This window comes from Patella vulgata, chromosome 4, assembly GCF_932274485.2.
Source record: "Patella vulgata chromosome 4, xgPatVulg1.2, whole genome shotgun sequence".
Lineage (NCBI taxonomy): Eukaryota > Metazoa > Mollusca > Gastropoda > Patellidae > Patella > Patella vulgata.
The window spans coordinates 40,472,896-40,492,487 of record NC_065882.2 but is presented as its reverse complement, the minus strand read 5'-3'; the positions used below and the strand labels follow the sequence as shown (position 1 = coordinate 40,492,487).

The 19,592-nt window shown below is 36.6% G+C and overlaps 1 protein-coding gene across 5 annotated transcripts in view; it reads right to left on the bottom strand.

Annotated features, from left to right (window-relative positions):
- The window catches only part of LOC126818823 (protein HGV2), a 136,180-nt gene that overhangs the window by 8,402 nt on the left and 108,186 nt on the right, over positions 1–19,592 (bottom strand). For all 5 annotated transcript variants that reach the window (XR_008787858.1, XM_050546423.2, XM_050546425.2 and 2 more), the window contains 3 exons: positions 19,248–19,325; positions 3,392–3,439; positions 2,439–2,483 (listed from right to left, as the gene is read on the bottom strand). Coding sequence is in view for 4 of the 5 variants with exons in the window: in XM_050546423.2 (XP_050402380.1) it covers positions 2,439–2,483; positions 3,392–3,439; positions 19,248–19,325 (171 nt within the window). In the remaining variant the exon portion in view is untranslated. The remainder of the gene's footprint in view (positions 1–2,438; positions 2,484–3,391; positions 3,440–19,247; positions 19,326–19,592) is intronic.

Here is a 19,592-nt window from a genome sequence, read left to right as displayed (position 1 = left end):
AGTTATCTCTCATGAACCTCCGATTTGGGCACAAATCAGTGAGGCTTCTTAAACTCAACTAAATTGTTATTTTCTGTTTCCATAGTCAACGTTTTTGGAGTTACTGGAGGATGTTTTGGAGTTATTGGGTAATTTGACGCGCCCTACGTTATCAATCATGATGCATATATTTGAAATGAATTCCGGTGGTCTTTTAAATAAATACACCTACAGCACCTTCATCTGGCATGTGGAGAGATCAAAATAGTTATTCGTTATATACTATTCAAAAAAAGTAGGGGATATTTGATTTTTAAGTGTTATTAAAGTCACCTAATGAAACTGACGAAGAAACAAATGACAAAATGAAATGAAGTTCACATTCATCGATTTATTCCAAATGATCGTTAGACTAAGTAAGGCACAGACTGACCATTATAAGGGTAAAATGATACCCGGGGTCAAACAGCAAAGTTACCACAGCATCACAACCAAGTCAGTAACGGGTAAATCCTCCTCTGTTTGCCAAACAAGCATTGATCCGACGTGGCATACTCCTAATGAGACGTCTAAGGTCATTTTGGTCCAGATTGTCCCATTCCTGTTGCAACGCAGCAGCAAGTTCTTGGACATTGGCAGGACGTTGTTGACGTTAACGTAACCTCTGTCCAAGCATGTCCCAGACATGCTCGATGGGGGAGAGGTCGGGACTCAGTGCTGGCCAAGGTAATGTGGTGATGTTCTGTTGTTGGAGGTAACCTGTAACGATCCTGGCCCTGTGACATCTTGCGTTGTCATCCTGGAAGATGAAACGGCGGCCATGACGTCGTGCGAACGGCACAACATGGACTGCCAAGATGTTGTCCCGGTAGTACTGGCCTGTAACACGCCCTGCAACAACATGTAAAGCCGTTCTTCCAGCAACAGTGATGCCTCCCCACACCATAACAGAACCACCCCCAAATCGATCATGTCTGATGACGTTAACGTCTTGGAAGCGCTCGTTTCGACGACGCCACACCCTCCTACGTCTGTCCAAAAAATCAACAGTGAACCTTGACTCATCTGTAAACATCACATTGCTCCAGCGTCGATTATCCCAGTGTTGACGATCCCTACACCAACGACGTCTTGCCTGAATGTGATGATCTCTCAAACAAGGGATCACGCGAGGACGTCGGGCGCGAAGGTGACCCCTATGCAGTCGATTCCGAATCGTCTGGCCACTCACTCTCACACCAGTGTCTGTTTGAAGACGAGCGCTGATCTGATTTGCTGTGATGACACGATTTCTCAAGGCCAAGGTACGGATAAATCGATCCTGGGCTTGAGTTGTCGCCCTTGGTCGACCTGAGCGTGGTCTGTCCTGTACAGATTGTGTATCACGGTATCTGGACCATAGCCTGCTTATGACAGACTGAGAAACATTCATCGTCCGCGCCACAACCGCCTGTGTTGTGCCGATCTGTAGCATGCCAAGGGCACGTAACCTTTCATTTTGGGTAAGCCGACGCATATCAAAATTTGTTTTCTGGTCACTAAAACAGTTAAACTGATGTTTCCACCCTGGAATTCAATGCCACAATGACTGTAACATTCAAAGTCAGAGTCGTGCAAATCTTGGGTTGGACCCCCATGATGATCCCAAGCATCACCTGCATTCCATGCGGTAGCTATTGGTGCGTTTGGGCGTCATATGTAACTGGAAATGTTTCTTCTGTTAGGTTCTATAGTGACTTTTTTCGTAGTCATTTGCATATTTTAGTATTATGCCCCCAAAATCAAATATCCCCTACTTTTTTTGAATAGTATATTATAATGTATTATGCATTTAAAATAAATTAGTTTTGTGGGAGGAATCGGGGTTTTCGAAGTGAATTCCGGTGATTATAGGTGAATTCTGGTGATAGTAAATGAATTCCAGTGATTGGTCAGGCCCGATTTTTGACACGAGTTCGAATGGAAAGATGAAGTTGCAGTTAATTTTGTTGACGTTTATGATTTTCCGTTATCATTGTTTACCGGTCCCATGGACTGCCGGGAAAATAATTTACTGGTACAAGTTAAAATTTACCAGTGTAAAATTGGTTATCGGAAACTCTAGAATTTTTGTGCTCCAAAGCATCAACCAATCAAATTGCTCATCTCTGCTTACCCAAAGCAGAAAATTCTCATCTTCGAACTCCATCAAATGATCAAGGCAGTCACCTAATAAACACCTACACCAAGTGTGAACATTCTAGCTCAATTAGAATGAGAGTAATTGTGTTCCCAAGTCTTGACCAGTCAAATTGCTTATCGTTCTGCTTACCCTGAGCAGAAAACTAGGAAAGTTATTGTGTCCGAAAAAGTTTGACAGACATACGGACGAACCCATTTTGATAGTCCCCTGCTTTCTTGGAAAAGAGGGGGCAAAAATTCATACAAGCATTCCGTCTGAAAGAAGTTACATTACGTACCTTTTTACGAATTAGATGACTGATATCTGAGGCTTTTTTGGCAGTCTAAAACAAAATAAAGACCATTACATATGAAAGATTATTGTTTTTGTTTAAGCCTTTTGATTTCCAATTATTACTGAGATGAAGAAGCCTATTGATTTAGATTTGTTGTTGATTCCTTAATGTATTAAGTTTCTTAAACGCTAAATATTGCATAATTCAATATGGCACCTGAGGGGTTTAATATATTTATTTAGTACCATATAGTTTAATTATATTTGAGTCAAGGTTTGGATTAAAATGCCTTGGAAATGGGAAGTGAGAGGCGACTAGTGTGTTTGTCTCTTTTGTGGACCGAGGTGAGATTTTCCGTTGAATTAATTGGATGGGTAGGTCAGTCATCCTTTGGTTATGTGTCTTTGTTGAATGAGTAACTTTTCAACAATATTGGCTCTGGGCCGATTTGGTTCTATGGTATGTCTCGTGATTGAGAGAGTAAAGGTTTTTAGCCAAGAGAACATCTTACATCAAAGTTGTAGTTTATTCCAAGGCAAAGATAGAATCACAACCGACCGATTTGATTAACACGGTTAGCTATAACCAGATTGTAAGCAGAGAGTGAGATAATGTAAGAGATAAGAGTGACTATGAAGACCTAGTTATCCCAAGTGTCAGTGACTTTTTTCGTTCGTATTTAACTGTTTCATGGTTTTCGGGGTTGGCCTCTTGGCCCTGTCTATATATTATTCCTTTATGGTTATAACAAGTAACAATGTTACCATCCATCAAGAGGCATTGTGATAAAAATTGTTACCTGTAGAGTGTCTACAAACAAACTGGGAAAGAAGTCTGGATGGACTCCATTTTACATGTCCTAGTTTAAACTGGGGTTTGGCTACCGTAACATTTACTATGGATGTACAAAATCTATAAGAAAATCCTATTTTTTTTTTTTTTTTTAATTTACTTACATCAATAGAAGAACTTGTAGTCGTAATTCCTGCAGGTTCACCACCAAGCTACAAGTAAACAAACAAGCGGTTGCTAATTAAGCAAGATGTGTCCACATTTTGACAGAGATGGACAGAGAGCAAGCTAAAGATTTTTTGGGAGAGACAATCGGTTAGTCCAACACACGCAATGTATCAAAATCGGATACAAATTGTGACCTCTAGAGGGTCAACAACCTTAGTATTACATATTTTCACACTATTTGCGTACGTTGGGCAGATAAAAATTGTGACCTCTAGAGGGTCCACAGGCTAAAATTGTGATTTTTAGTACAATCAGGGACCATAACCCAGGAAATTAATGTCCGAAAGAAACCAAGATCTTTGGGATATGAAAATATTTCAAGTTTCATCAAAATTGGATAAAAATTGTGACATCTAGAGGTTCCACAACCTTGATATTCCATACTTTACCATATTTGCGTAAAAGGAGTGGCCATTTTGTTAGGCAATTGCAGTCCTATTTTCACAAAGTTTCGGTGTCAGGACAGGCACAGATCTAGGGGTGGGTGTGTAAGACAAAGTCCCTCAGTCCCAGTCCCAAATTACATCTGAAATGTTTTTGCGCCTATGGTGCTAAAAGTTCAGTTACGTAAATCTACCTAGCTGTCTGAAATTGTTTTGCGCCTACAGCGCTCGATTCCATTATAATTATTTTGCTAACGTGTCGTTTGTTAGTGGTCCATTAAATTTCTGTTGCTGGAAAGTCAATTTCATTATCAAAGGCCCCCCCCCACCCTCCGGTTGCTTGGTGTTAATACTGTTATATACATGTAGTCACTTCTCTAATAGACCAAGAGCCAGGGACGAAAAAAACTGCCTCATAAGTAATAGAAGGTTTGACCATATTAATTGGCAGTTATTGATGGGGCAAATTCAAAACACTCAGTCTTACGAGGTTTCAGTGGGGAATTTGGCTGGGAGGAGAAGATAAAAAAGGACAAAAAGGGCTCAAATTTGTCTCATAAATAATTGGATCAGAATTATTTCTAAAATATTGCCATACAATGCATGAATATAAAAAAATATAAATCTGACCAGAAAAAGTGGGGCCATGCCCTTTTCTGACTATATTAAAAAGTGCTAACGTGGGCCAAAATTTGCCTCATAAGTAATATAGTTGAAATTGGTGCAAAATCTTAGCTATGCTATGTATGAGCCGATTCTAACTAGAACATCGCTAACACTGCAATATACGTCAACATTCCTGCTGTGATTGATATATTACTTTTTAAAATGAAGAGAATGAAATAAAAAAATGGCTGCAATACAGGGTTCCCGCGGCTTCGTCAAACATTTTTTTCAAGGATAAATATACGTCAAATTCAAGGATTTTCAAGGACATTTTTTAGCCTAAAGTTACAATTTTTCATCTTAAAAATAACCAAAACATTACCAACTATCGTTATAATCTCATATTTAAAAGGAATTGAAGACATAAACTGTTTTTTTATTATTACAGATCGACTTTCGGCACACCGGAAAAACTCCCGCCATTTTTAAAACAGAGTTATTTCCCTTTTCGACTCGAACCACAGTTAACTGATTAAACTAAAGTACGAATAAAAAGTAGTACAGTTTATTGACGTTAATTTTCCGATTATTAATACGTTTATTATTGTTTTAATGTGAAACTAATAGTCATATTTGATGACGTAGCTTTCGTTAATTTGATGTGTTTTTCACTCTTTTCGTGTGAACGTACAGCGGATATACCCATTTTCTTGATACTGAAACTCTTCTTGCATATGCAGCATTTCGCTTGATGAATGTTTGTTTCATCGCGACTTAGCCAGTTATAGCTATCAAGCCACGAAGTTTGAAAGACATGTTTTATTTTCAATGTCATGCAGGCTTGCCTTCGTTATTATGCATAGTTTAATGTAATTACTAATACCGATTTTGATTAGTCAGTGTAGTGGCTTCTAGTATGTTAATTGGACAATGGGGTCACGTGAGAGTATTTGGTTGCCTATAGCGGTGGACACACTAGCCGAATGATTCGGCCGAATCAATCGGCGTCGAAATTCGCCTAGTGTGTCCACTGTCATTCGGCCGAATGATTTGCCTGAATCAAACAGGTTTGATATATTCGGCGGAATATTTATTCGGCCGAATTATATTTGCCTGGTTTGTTCTCTTCACCGAAGCATTCGGCGGAATATAGAATTCATTAGCCAATCACCACTCATATCGAGAAGTCACGTGATAGATTGAAGACATAGACGCCGCCATGTTTAATCATGTGACGTGAAAGGTGATGCAATCGGCAGGTTGAATCGGGCGACGCATTCGGCTAGTGTGTCCACCCGTTTGGCCGAATAAAATTCGGCGCCGATTGATTCGGCCGAACGATTCGGCTAATGTGTCCAGTGCATTACGGTAAATGTCATTGGCTTATCTTGTTATTAGGTGACAAAACACAGCTGTTTATTTAGATCAGTTGATTGACAGGTATACGTCAGAGTTATTGTTTAGTATAACTAGCATAACTTCTAATCTAAACAGGATTTTCATATCAACTTACTATTATTACCAATTTGAAACAAAATTAAGGTCGGATCTCAACTGAAATTCAAGGATATTTTCCTATTTCCGCGAAATTCAAGGATATTCGAGACCTTGAAAATGAAATTTTAAATTTAAGGATATTCAAGGATTTTCAAGGACCGCGGGAACCCTGTAATATGACAAGAGGCAAAGAGGGCTAAGGGTTGGGTTTGTTTCGCCAAATTTACAGACACAGTATTAACAAAAAAGTGGGTGTGACACTGCCCCAGGTGGTAGGGGCATGCACCAAAATAAATAGTTGCTGTCTGGCATAAGAAATAAATATACAAAGTTCCAAGATGATCCATTCTGAATTGCAGCCTGTAGACAATATATACAACCTGCCCCAGATGGTAGGGGCATGCACCAAAATAAATAGTTGCTGTCTGGCATAAGAAATAAATATGCAAAGTTCCAAGATGATCCATTCTGAATTGCAGCCTGTAGACAATATATACAACCGGCGCTGCCAGGCAGGATACGCCCACATTTTCTAGAGATGGATAGAGAACAAGCTAAAAAGAAAGTGATTTTTCCTACAAATCAAGGGTCATAATTGAAGAAATTACAATTCGATATGCGCAAATATCGAAAGGAACCGAGATCTTTGGGTTATAAACTTATATTTCAAGTTTCAAGAAAATCGGATAAAAATTGTGACCTCTATAGGGTTCCACAACCTTGATATACCATATTTTTACACTATTTGAGAACAAACGGCGGCCATTTTGTCTGTCAATTTTGGGCCGATTTTCACGAAATTCGAACTCAGCCGTACTTAGGGTGTAACGGTGATATAATAATACGTTTTTTTAAATCGGATAAAAATTATGACCTCTATAGGGTCCACAAGCTAAAAACGCGATTTTTCGTACAATCAGGGGTCATAATTCTGGAAGTTATGGTCTGATATGCGCGAATATCGAAAGGAACCGAGATATTTGGGTTATAAACTTACATTTTAAGTTTCAACAAAATCGGATAAAAATTGTGACCTCTATAGGGTCCACAACCTTGATATACCATATTCTTACGCTATTTGAGAACGAACGGCGGCCATTTTGTCTGTCAATTTTGTGCCGATTTTCACAAAATTCAAACTCAGCCGTCCTTAGGATGTAAAGGTGATATAATAATACGTTTTTTTATATCGGATAAAAATTATGACCTCTAAAGTGTCCACAAGCCGTACTTAGGGTGTAACGGTGATATAATAATACATTTCAAGTTTCAACAAAATCGGATAAAAATTGTGACCTCCATAGGATCCACAACCTTGATATACCATATTTTTACGCTATTTGAGAACGAACGGCGGCCATTTTGTATGTCAATTTTGACCCAATTGTCACGAAATTCAACCTCAGCTGTCCTTAGGGTGTAACAGTGATATAAAAATACAATTCTTTAAATCGGATAAAAATTATGACCTCTATAGAGTCCACAAGCCAAAAATACGATTTTTCGTACAATCAGGGGCCATAATTCAGGAAGTTACGGTCCGATATGCAAAAATATCGAAAGGATAGAGTGTAACGGTGATATAATGATACGTTTTTTTTTTAAATCGGATAAAAATTATGACCTCTATAGGGTCAACAAGCTAAAAATGTGATTTTTCGTACAATCAGGGGCCATAATTCAGGAAGTTACGGTCCGATATGCAAGAATATAGAAAGGAACCGAGATCTTTGGGTTATAAACTTACATTTTAAGTTTCAACAAAATTGGATAACCAGTGGCTGCCAGACAGGATACGCCCACATTTTCGAGAGATGGATAGAGAACAAGCTAACAAGAAAGTGATTTTTCCTACTATCAAGGGCCATAATTCAGGAAATTACAATTCAATATGCCCGAATATCGAAAGGAACTGAGATCTTTGTGTTATAAACTTACATTTCAAGTTTCAACAAAATCAGATAAAAATTGTGACCTCTATAGGGTCCACAACCTTGATATACCATATTTTTTACCCTATTTGAGAACAAACGGCGGCCATTTTGTCTGTCAATTTTGGGTTGATTTTCACGAAATTTGAACTCAGTCGTCCTTAGGGTGTAACGGTGATATGATACGTTTTTTTTAAATCAGATAAAAATTATGACTTCTATAGAGTCCACAAGCCAAAAATACGATTTTTCGTACAATCAGGGGCCATAATTCAGGAAGTTACGGTCCGATATGCAAAAATATCGAAAGGATAGAGTGTAACGGTGATATAATGATACGTTTTTTTTAAATCAGATAAAAATTATGACCTCTATAGGGTCCACAAGCTAAAAATGTGATTTTTCGTACAATCAGGGGCCATAATTCAGGAAGTTACGGTCTGATATGCAAGAATATAGAAAGGAACAGAGATCTTTGGGTTATAAACTTACATTTTAAGTTTCAACAAAATTGGATAACCAGTGGCTGCCAGGCAGGATACGCCCACATTTTTGAGAGATGGATAGAGAACAAGCTAACAAGAAAGTGATTTTTCCTACTATCAAGGGCCATAATTCAGGAAATTACAATTCAATATGCCCGAATATCGAAAGGAACTGAGATCTTTGTGTTATAAACTTACATTTCAAGTTTCAACAAAATCAGATAAAAATTGTGACCTCTATAGGGTCCACAACCTTGATATACCATATTTTTTACCCTATTTGAGAACAAACGGCGGCCATTTTGTCTGTCAATTTTGGGTTGATTTTCACGAAATTTGAACTCAGTCGTCCTTAGGGTGTAACGGTGATATGATACGTTTTTTTTAAATCAGATAAAAATTATGACTTCTATAGAGTCCACAAGCCAAAAATACGATTTTTCGTACAATCAGGGGCCATAATTCAGGAAGTTACGGTCCTATATGCAAAAATATCGAAAGGATAGAGTGTAACGGTGATATAATGATACGTTTTTTTTAAATCGGATAAAAATTATGACCTCTATAGGGTCCACAAGCTAAAAATGTGATTTTTCGTACAATCAGGGGCCATAATTCAGGAAGTTATGGTCCGATATGCAAGAATATAGAAAGGAACAGAGATCTTTGGGTTATAAACTTACATTTTAAGTTTCAACAAAATTGGATAACCAGTGGCTGCCAGGCAGGATACGCCCACATTTTTGAGAGATGGATAGAGAACAAGCTAACAAGAAAGTGATTTTTCCTACTATCAAGGGCCATAATTCAGGAAATTACAATTCAATATGCCCGAATATCGAAAGGAACTGAGATCTTTGTGTTATAAACTTACATTTCAAGTTTCAACAAAATCAGATAAAAATTGTGACCTCTATAGGGTCCACAACCTTGATATACCATATTTTTACCCTATTTGAGAACAAACGGCGGCCATTTTGTCTGTCAATTTTGGGTTGATTTTCACGAAATTTGAACTCAGTCGTCCTTAGGGTGTAACGGTGATATGATACGGTTTTTTTAAATCAGATAAAAATTATGACTTCTATAGAGTCCACAAGCCAAAAATACGATTTTTCGTACAATCAGGGGCCATAATTCAGGAAGTTGCGGTCCTATATGCAAAAATATCGAAAGGATAGAGTGTAACGGTGATATAATGATACGTTTTTTTTAAATCGGATAAAAATTATGACCTCTATAGGCTCCACAAGCTAAAAATGTGATTTTTCGTACAATCAGGGGCCATAATTCAGGAAGTTATGGTCCGATATGCAAGAATATAGAAAGGAACAGAGATCTTTGGGTTATAAACTTACATTTTAAGTTTCAACAAAATTGGATAACCAGTGGCTGCCAGGCAGGATACGCCCACATTTTTGAGAGATGGATAGAGAACAAGCTAACAAGAAAGTGATTTTTCCTACTATCAAGGGCCATAATTCAGGAAATTACAATTCAATATGCCCGAATATCGAAAGGAACTGAGATCTTTGTGTTATAAACTTACATTTCAAGTTTCAACAAAATCTGATAAAAATTGTGACCTCTATAGGGTCCACAACCTTGATATACCATATTTTTACCCTATTTGAGAACAAACGGCGGCCATTTTGTCTGTCAATTTTGGGTTGATTTTCACGAAATTTGAACTCAGTCGTCCTTAGGGTGTAACGGTGATATGATACGTTTTTTTTAAATCAGATAAAAATTATGACTTCTATAGGGTCCACAACCTAAAAACGCGATTTTTCGTACAATCAGGGGCCATAATTCAGGAAGTTACGGTCCGATATGCGCGAATATCAGAAGGAACCGAGATCTTTGGGTTATAAACTTACATTTCAAGTTTCAACAAAATCGTATTAAAATTGTGACCTCTATAGGGTCCACAAGCTAAAAACGCGATTTTTCGTACAATCAGGGGCCATAATTCAGGAATTTACTGTCCGATATGCGCGAATAACGAAAGGAACCGAGATCTTTGGGTTTTAAACTTACATTTCAAGTTTCAACAAAATCAGATAAAAATTGTGACCCCTATAGGGTCCACAATCTTGATATACCATATTTTTACACTATTTGAGAACGAATGGCGGCCATTTTGTCTGTCAATTTTGGGCCGATTTTCACGAAATTCAAACTCAGCCGTACTTAGGGTGTAACGGTGATATAATAATACGTTTTTTTAAATCGGATAAAAATTATGACCTCTATAGGGTCCACAAGATTAAAACGAGATTATTCGTACAATCCGGGGCCATAATTCAGGAAGTTACTGTCCGATATGCGCGAATATCGAAAGGAACCGAGATCTTTGGGTTTTAAACTTACATTTCAAGTTTCAACAAAATCGGATTAAAATTGTGACCTCTATAGGGTCCACAACCTTGATATACCATATTTTTACACTATTTAAGAACGAACGGCGGCCATTTTGTCTGTCAATTTTGGGCCGATTTTCACGAAATTCGAACTCAGCCGTTCTTAGGGTGTAACGGTGATGTAATAATACGTTTTTTTTTAAAACAGATAAAAATTAAGACCTCTATAGTGTCCACAAGCTAAAAACGTGATTTTTCGTACAATCAGGGGCCATAATTCAGGAAGTTACGGTCCGATATGCGCGAAAATCGAAAGAAATTGAGATCTTTGGGTTATAAACTTACTCAGCTGTCCTTAGGGTGTAACGGTGATATAATAATACGTTTTTTTAAATCAGATAAAAATTATGACCTCTATAAGGTCCACAAGCTTAAAAACGCGATTTCTCGTACAATCAGGGGCCATAATTCGGGAAGTTACGTTCCGATATGCGCGAATATCGAAAGGAACCGAGATCTTTGGGTTATAATCTTTGGGTTATAATCATACATTTCAAGTTTAAACTAAATGGGATAAAAATTTTGACCTCTACAGTGTTCACAAGCTAAAAACGTGATTTTTCGTACAATCAGGGGCTAAAAATCCATGAAGTTACAGTCCGATACATGCCAATATCGAAAGGAACCGAGATCTTAGGGTGATAAAGCTATATTTCACGTTTCATTGAAATCGGATAAAAATTGTGACCTGTAGACTGTTCATGACACTCCAGACAATCCAGGATAATTTTGACTGCACATGCCAACCTCTGGCATATACCAGATACCTATGTTCGAGCAGAAGTGTTCACTTATTTAGATTCTGACCTGCCTTCCTGGTTTTGGGACCCCATTTTTGTAATGATGTTTTTGGCCTATATATGTATATGTCATCTTCTCCTTCAGTAGATTTCAATATGTAATGTATGTTGTCTACTGATTTTCGATAACACTCCATTATAACTTCCAAATGTTTCTATACACCGATTGGCTTCTAAATACAGATGGGAATAAGAGTGGTTCAATTCCTAAAATATGTTTGACCAAAATAACCTATCTGGCAAGTACAAGTAACCAACCTTGGAAGACAGGGTTGTAAAAATCCACTAGACCGACGCCCTGGACTACCAAAAATAACTTACGGGCTAGTGATCTATTTAGCCGTACTAGTTCTGACATACATGTAAATATTTGAAAGCATACCTTTGTATTTTTAAATACAAGATAATTTTGATTATTTAACATGTCAGGTATTTCCAAAGAATTAACTACACACACGCCATGATAAATGGTTCCAGTGACACGTGTGTTGTCAACTTTGACCCTATCGGCACGCAGCATGGCACTCAAGTGATAATATAAACAATTTTACTATCCTGTCTATTTTAATATATCACCACATCAAACTGATTTGTTTCATTTTGAGACTCTTTTTAGAGTGACCAGGTAAATATATACGGTAAAACAATTAATTTGTTAATCCGAGGCTATCTTGTGCTTTGCAGTAAGTGCTAATAATAACGTAACATATACAAATCTTTGAGCGGGAATTAAAGGACGTTAATTTACCGTGATATATTATAAATTACATGTGCTATATGAAGTATTTATATGGTCTTTAGTGAAAGAAAACATTGTTGTGGCTACCATTCCTGGTTTTGAAGGTCAGACATGATATGAAAACGAACATCGGATTGTAGTTTTTTGAACCGTTTCACCAGTGCAACCGAATCGTGACCGGTTAACCGAGTAGCGTATACATCCTTAATTATTAGGCAATCAAGTCTACGATCTTTATTAAAAACAATAGGTTGACAGGCAACAAAACATATGCCAAAATATTGATAATTAATTCTTGTATCTTGTCAAACTATGGACTAGTGGATATTAATGCCGGGCTAGTGCCTGACAGTAGACTACTAGCCCTGGGCTAGTGGATTCAAAAATTTGTTTACTTTACGCCCCTGGTGGAAGAAAAGGTTATAACTAGCAGTCATTCAAAGATAGTCGACATATGCAATTCTAACCTTCCATCCATTGTTAATTTGAAAGAAAGATAACGATAATCAATTTTAGCATGTGTAGTCATGCTGATCATGTGTGTATGGCTCAGTGCCACTTGATCATCTACAAGTACAATTCCCCATCTCCTTAAAACCTGTTACACGCGCGAACATTTACATCCCTCAGAAACACTTCAATTTTTTCAAGCCACAGTTTGTGATCAGTTGTCCGGTTCTCCACAGAAAATTTCTAGCCATGAGAACGTACTGGAGATGCTGCTGCCAACACCCCACGGCTATTGACAACGTAGTGATCTTTTACCCGAGAGCTGAGATATGTTTCATTTCATTACTATATCATATTTATATAAGATTTATTCTGTGTAAATTCCATTGGACATTCGTGAAACTTGTCCCTTGGTTAAGTCAAAAATGGTCCAACACATACGCTTTAGAAATTAGACCATAAGGTATGCCCAACTGACAATGCCATAGTCTTGAATATTTTCAAATTGAGCCTTTACATCAGTATTTGTATAAAATACTAAATTTTAGCAGTAAACACTAATTAAAAGTATATCTTGATTCACGATCTAATTCCAATTGTTCCTCAACATTGGTTGTATGCTATTGAAAGAGCATGACCTAAATTGCAACTACTCCACAATTTTTTTGTATTTTCCATAGCAGCCTGTGTTTGCTTCGGCAATGCGTAATGTGTATACTAATATGCTTACTTCTATACATGTAAGTTCTTACTAACACATGTTAAATTGGCTATTTACACATGTAAAAATGCTTATTAACTTATTTTTTAAACATTGCAGTTAGAATTTGTATTTTGTTCTATTTCCATTATTACATTTAATTTATTGTAGTCTGTATAGTTTCGTTAACACTTTGACATTTCACAAATGTTACGCTGTAAAGCCGTCATAATTCTAAGCTCATTTTGGTAACAGATGGCGCTATTTATTGTATGGAGGCTGATTAGGGACATGCAAAATCTCGCCTTTTTCATAACCCAACAGATAAAAATCCTAAAATATTTTATGTACAAAAACAAAATATTGTAAATATTTTTAAAACATAAATAGGCTTCCCTGTCGTGCATTTTCCAATATACTGCTATGTCGATTGATTTGGCATATTTTGTTTCTAAAAGAACAATAAAGTATATAGAAAGAACGTCATGCACCGGAGTGAAAAAATAAATATATAGGTAATGATAAGTTTAGCGTATCTTTTCCCCTCAAATTTATGAAATATTTTTCGCACACAAGTAAAGTATTTTTAATATTATTTTAGCTTTCTATCGGATCAAGCCTCCAAATCATTGTGAGCCGCGGTGGCTCGGTGAGTATGTCTTGGACTCGGTCTCGAGTTCGCTCCCAGGGTTGGAAGAGAAAGTCCCTCGGGTTTTCCGGCGGGATTTCCCCTTTTCAGTGGTGCAAGACGGGGTTCCTGACAAGGAACACTGTCTAGTCGTTCTTATAGAGTGCACGTAAAAGAACCCTGAACGTTAGGATTTGAAATAAGAGTAGGCCGTAGCGCCGTGTCCGTGCAAAATCGCCTCATACTGCACATTTCATGGCGTATTCCCGTCTTGATTAGTACAGTTGATGCTGAACGCAGGTACGTTAAACTCGATTTCATTTAATTTAAAGATAAATTATGGGAGAATAGATAGGCCCAAAGAGCAGACTAATGTAAAGAGAATTTGCTGAAAACTTCAGTTCCACTCTGAACCGAGAATTTAGCGATTGAATTTGGGCCTAGCTTCGATCATCATTACTAAAGTTGGTACGAAAAAAAACCCAACATAAGCTTGATTATCCATTTTTTGATTTAATCATAATTGAGCGTTGACCAGCAGATCAGATCCTAATCTAGTAAACAACGCAGACTAGCGATGACATCGACAGTTAATTATGGTCTGGATAAGTTAATTAATAATTTAGATAACATTTCAGGCCTAAAGAAAGACATGCAATAGGCAGATTCAGTTCTTGCATAATGTATATTAAATTTCCAAATCATCGGATTAGCCGCTTGCATTGATATTATTAATCTCATTCCAAAGTTTGGTGTCATAACTAATTGGATCAAGGCCAAACGAATCTGGTTTGGTGTGTGTGTGTGTGTGTGTGTGTGTGTGTGTTGGGGGGGGGGGGGCGCTTTGCTTTAATTTTATATCTGAATTATCATTTCCTGTTTCTCAATTCAATCTAAAATAAAACAAGATGACTAGTCATCAACATCCCGCGCCCTTGCACTTGTTTGGCAGAAATAAGGAAAAATAACTTGTTTATGCTATTGGTAATCAATATAAAAATGTATCAGATTTCGCAAACAGTGTCACTGGTCCTAATATTGTGGCCCTGTTTAGTAGATATTGCTCTCTATTTCTGAAAACAAATGACTGATTGATATTTACTAGAAGATTTGAGATAATTTATGACATTAAGCTCTGGTTTTAAAAATTAGACATGACTACATAGAAAATAGAGATATTTTGCAAGTGGAGGGAACTGGAGCTTTAGACAAATCTCATATTCCGACACATGGAATATCAATTCACAGAATTTCATACTCTGATCACAGTAGCTCTGCAAGGCAGGGTCGCTACTCCCTGTAAGGTTTGCACAACAACCTTTACCTACCTTAATTAGCTGCTGTATGTTAAACAATAAACTTATACATCAGAAAATAAAATACTATAATAGGTTAATGTTTGTACAAAGTTTCAAAAAGATTTTTTGAACAGATACTAAAATATGCTCCAGAAACAAAATCAGGATGGAAGGCTGGATTTCAGAAAATAAAATAATGGGTAAAATTATTTTAAAGGTATCTTGAACAGTCAAATGTGTTTTCATGGAAACACATAAAATTATCAAATCTGAGAAATTCAAAATAAGTGCCATGAAGATATCTTGAACGATTTATGAGATATGCTCCAGAAACAAAATTGTACACCAAAAACTAAGTAAAATTTGTTTCCATGGAAAGACACAAAATATCACTCCCAGAAATTTCTAAATAGCAAAAGGCACAACTACTGTAACGGGTTAATGTGTGTGCAAAGTTTCAGAAAGATATCTTGAACGGTTTATGAGATATGCTCCGGAAACAAAATTGTACACCAAAATCTAAGTCAAATGTGTTTCCATGGAAACACAAAAAATATCAATCCCAGAAATTCCTAAATAGCAAAAGGCACAACTACTGTAATAGGTTGATGTGTGTGCAAAGTTTCAGAAAGATATCTTGAACGGTTTATGAGATATGCTCCGGAAACCAAATTGTACACCAAAAACTAAGTCATTTTTGTTTCCATTGAAACACACAAAATATCAATCCCAGAAATTTCTAAATGGCAAAAGGCACAACTACTGTAATAGGTTGATGTGTGTGCAAAGTTTCAGAAAGATATCTTGAACGGTTTATGAGATATGCTCGGTGCGGGATAATAAGATAATGTTTATAAACCAAAACAAACACACAAAATAACTTTGTTCTACTGGTGTATTTCTATATTACTTAAATATTATCAGAATAATTTACCAAGTACGTAATATATTCTATTTACCTTTAGAGAAAAAAATAACCTATTCTCTCAAAAATATCAAGAATGAATATTACAAAAAAAAACGAGGCTGAATCAATCGATAAGGCCGTATTAGGGCAAATGCACGAAAAAGTAGCCTATTTATTCATCTGAAAAACATCTAGAATAATTTGCTTTTGTATGTAAAATATTTTAGTATGTTTGACAGAAAAATGTCGTCTGTCTAACGGGTAATCAAAAGGGCAAGATTTTACATGTTCCCAATGAGCCACCATATAATAAACAGCGCCATCTGTTAGCATAATGTGCGTTAAAATTATGACTCCCTTTTAACCCGTTAGGTAAGTCATAATTCTAACTCTCATTATGGTAACAGGTGGCGCTGTTTATTATATGGTGATCCATTGAGGACATGTTACCAGCGGCTGCCAGGCAGGATACGCCCACATTTTCGAGAGATGGATAAAAAAACAAGCTAAAACTAAAGTAATTTTTCCTACAATCAAGGGCCATAATTCAGGAAATTACAATTCGATATGCACAAATATCGAAAGGAACCAAGATCTTTGAGTTATAAACTTACATTTCAAGTTTCAACAAAATCGGACAAAAATTGTGACCTCTATAGGGTCCACAACCTTGATATACCATATTTTTACGCAATTTGAGAATGAGGGGCGGCCATTTTGTCTGTCAGTTTTGGGCCGATTTTCACGAAATTTTAACTCAGTCGTCCTTAGGGTGTAACGGTGATATAATAATACGTTTTTTTAAATCGGATAAAAATTATGACCTCTATAGGGTCCACAAGCTAAAAACGCGTTTATTCGTACAATCAGGGGCCATAATTCAGTAAGTTACGGTCCGATATGCGCGAATATTGAAAGGAACCAAGATATACCATATTTTTATGCTATTTGAGAACGAAGGGCGGCCATTTTATCTGTCAGTTTTTGGCCGATTTTCAAGAAATTCAAACTCAGTCGTCCTTAAGAGTGTAACGGTGATATAATAATATGATTTTTTAAATCGGACAATAATTATGACCTCTTTAGGGTCCACAAGCTAAAAACGTGATTTTTCGTACAATCAGGAGCCATAATTCAGGAAGTTACGGTCCCATATGCGCGAATATCGAAAGGAACCAAGATCTTTGGGTTATAAACTTACATTTCAAGTTTCAACAAAATCGGATAAAAATTGTGACCTCTATAGGGTCCACAACCTTGATATACCATATTTTTACACTATTTGAAAACGAACGGCGGCCATTTTGTCTGTCAGTTTTGGGTCGATTATCACGAAATTTTTTTTTAAATCAGATAAAAATTATGACTTCTATAGGGTCTACAAGCCAAAAAACGCGTTTTTGCGTACAATCAGTGTCCATAATTCATGAAGTTACAGTCCGATATGGGCGAATATCGAAAGGAACCAAGATCTTTGTGTTATAAACTTACATTTCAAGTTTCAACAAAATCGGATAAAAATTGTGAACTCTATAGGGTCCACAACTTTGATATACCATATTTTTACGCTATTTGAGAACGAATTGCGGCCATTTTGTCTGTCAGTTTTGGGCCGATTCTCACGAAATTCGAACTCAGCCGTCCTTAGGGTGTAACGGTGATATATTAACACGTTTTTTTAAATCTGATAAAAAATTATGACCTCTATAGGGTCCACAAGCCAAAAAAACGCGTTTTTGCGTACAATCAGGGGCCATAATTCATGAAGTTACGGTCCGATATGCGCGAATATCGAAAGGAATCAAGATCTTTGTGTTATAAACTTATATTTCAAGTTTCAACAAAATCGGATAAAAATTGTGACCTCTACAGTGTTCACAAGCCAAAAACGTGATTTTTCGTACAATCAGGGGGCCATAATCCATGAAGTTACGGTCCAATAGATGCCAATATCGAAAGGAACCGAGATCTTAGGGTGATAAACCTATATTTCAAGTTTCATTGAAATCAGATAAAAATTGTGACCTGTAGACTGTTCACAAACAATTGTGGACGGACGGACATGGGGACGACAATATACGTCCACATGAAAATGTGGGCGTATAAAAATGTTAACGAAGCTGAACTGCCTACAATAATTTAAAAGTAATAATGGAAATAGAACAAAATACATATTCTAACTGCAATATTTAAAAAAATAAGTCATATAAATTAGCATTTTTACATGTGTAAATAGCCAATTTAACATGTGTTAGTAAAAAGTTACATGCATAGAAGTAAGCATATTAGCATACGCATAACTAGGTTACGAGTTAGAATTATGGGGGAAATTCCGCTCGATAGGTTATGCCATATACTATGGTTAATTTAGAGCCTGCTGTACTGAGACTGAAATCCTGGGTTTTTGACCGTCCAATCAAATATCTCCTCATGGAAATTTTAATGACTGACTAGTTAACGTGATTGACCTCTCAATAAAATCTCAGTGTTTGTTAACCTCCACACAAAATGCTCATGAAATTTTAACGACTGACCATTTAATGGGAGTGAACTCTTAATAAAATCTCAGTGTCTGTTAACCTCCACACAAAATGCTCATCGTCAAGCTTAGTCAAGGTATTGATTTAATGAAACTATATCAAGTTTCATCACTCTCGTTAAATTGAAATAGAAGTTATTGTGTCCAAAAGCTTCAACAAATTGTGTATGGGTCATTCCACCTCAATTCAACCAAAACAATTTGGGATTCCAAACCTGATCATCTGCTTTTTGCCATTTTTCGCTTGTTCTCAGTAACTCCAAAATCGTTAAATGGACATATATCCTAAACTACTGGATGAATTTTCACGATCTAGGTGTTGTTTTGATTGGAAAAGGTTGAAGATTCACCTACCATCATCAGATCACACCATAATACATTTTTAGAATCAATATCCATTACTTACTATATGATCTCCTAAAGCTTCCTTTGTAATATCTTTTAACTGTTCTAAACTTTTTTTATCTTCCACCATGTCTTCAATCTAATTAAAAATATATAAAACAAGCAGCCGGTTTACATGCAATATACACCCACATTTTGCAAGAGATGGACAGAGAACCAGCTAAAAAATAATAGGTTGCCAGGCAACGAAACATACGCCCACAGGAGCGAAATCGTCTGGGCAGTCAACAAGTGTTGTCGCATATTTTTACTTCTTTCGGTAATGAAACATTTATAATACACTAAAATCTGATTAAGAGTAACAACTCATGAAGTAATTATCAGAAATGAAATGAAATGGGGTTAA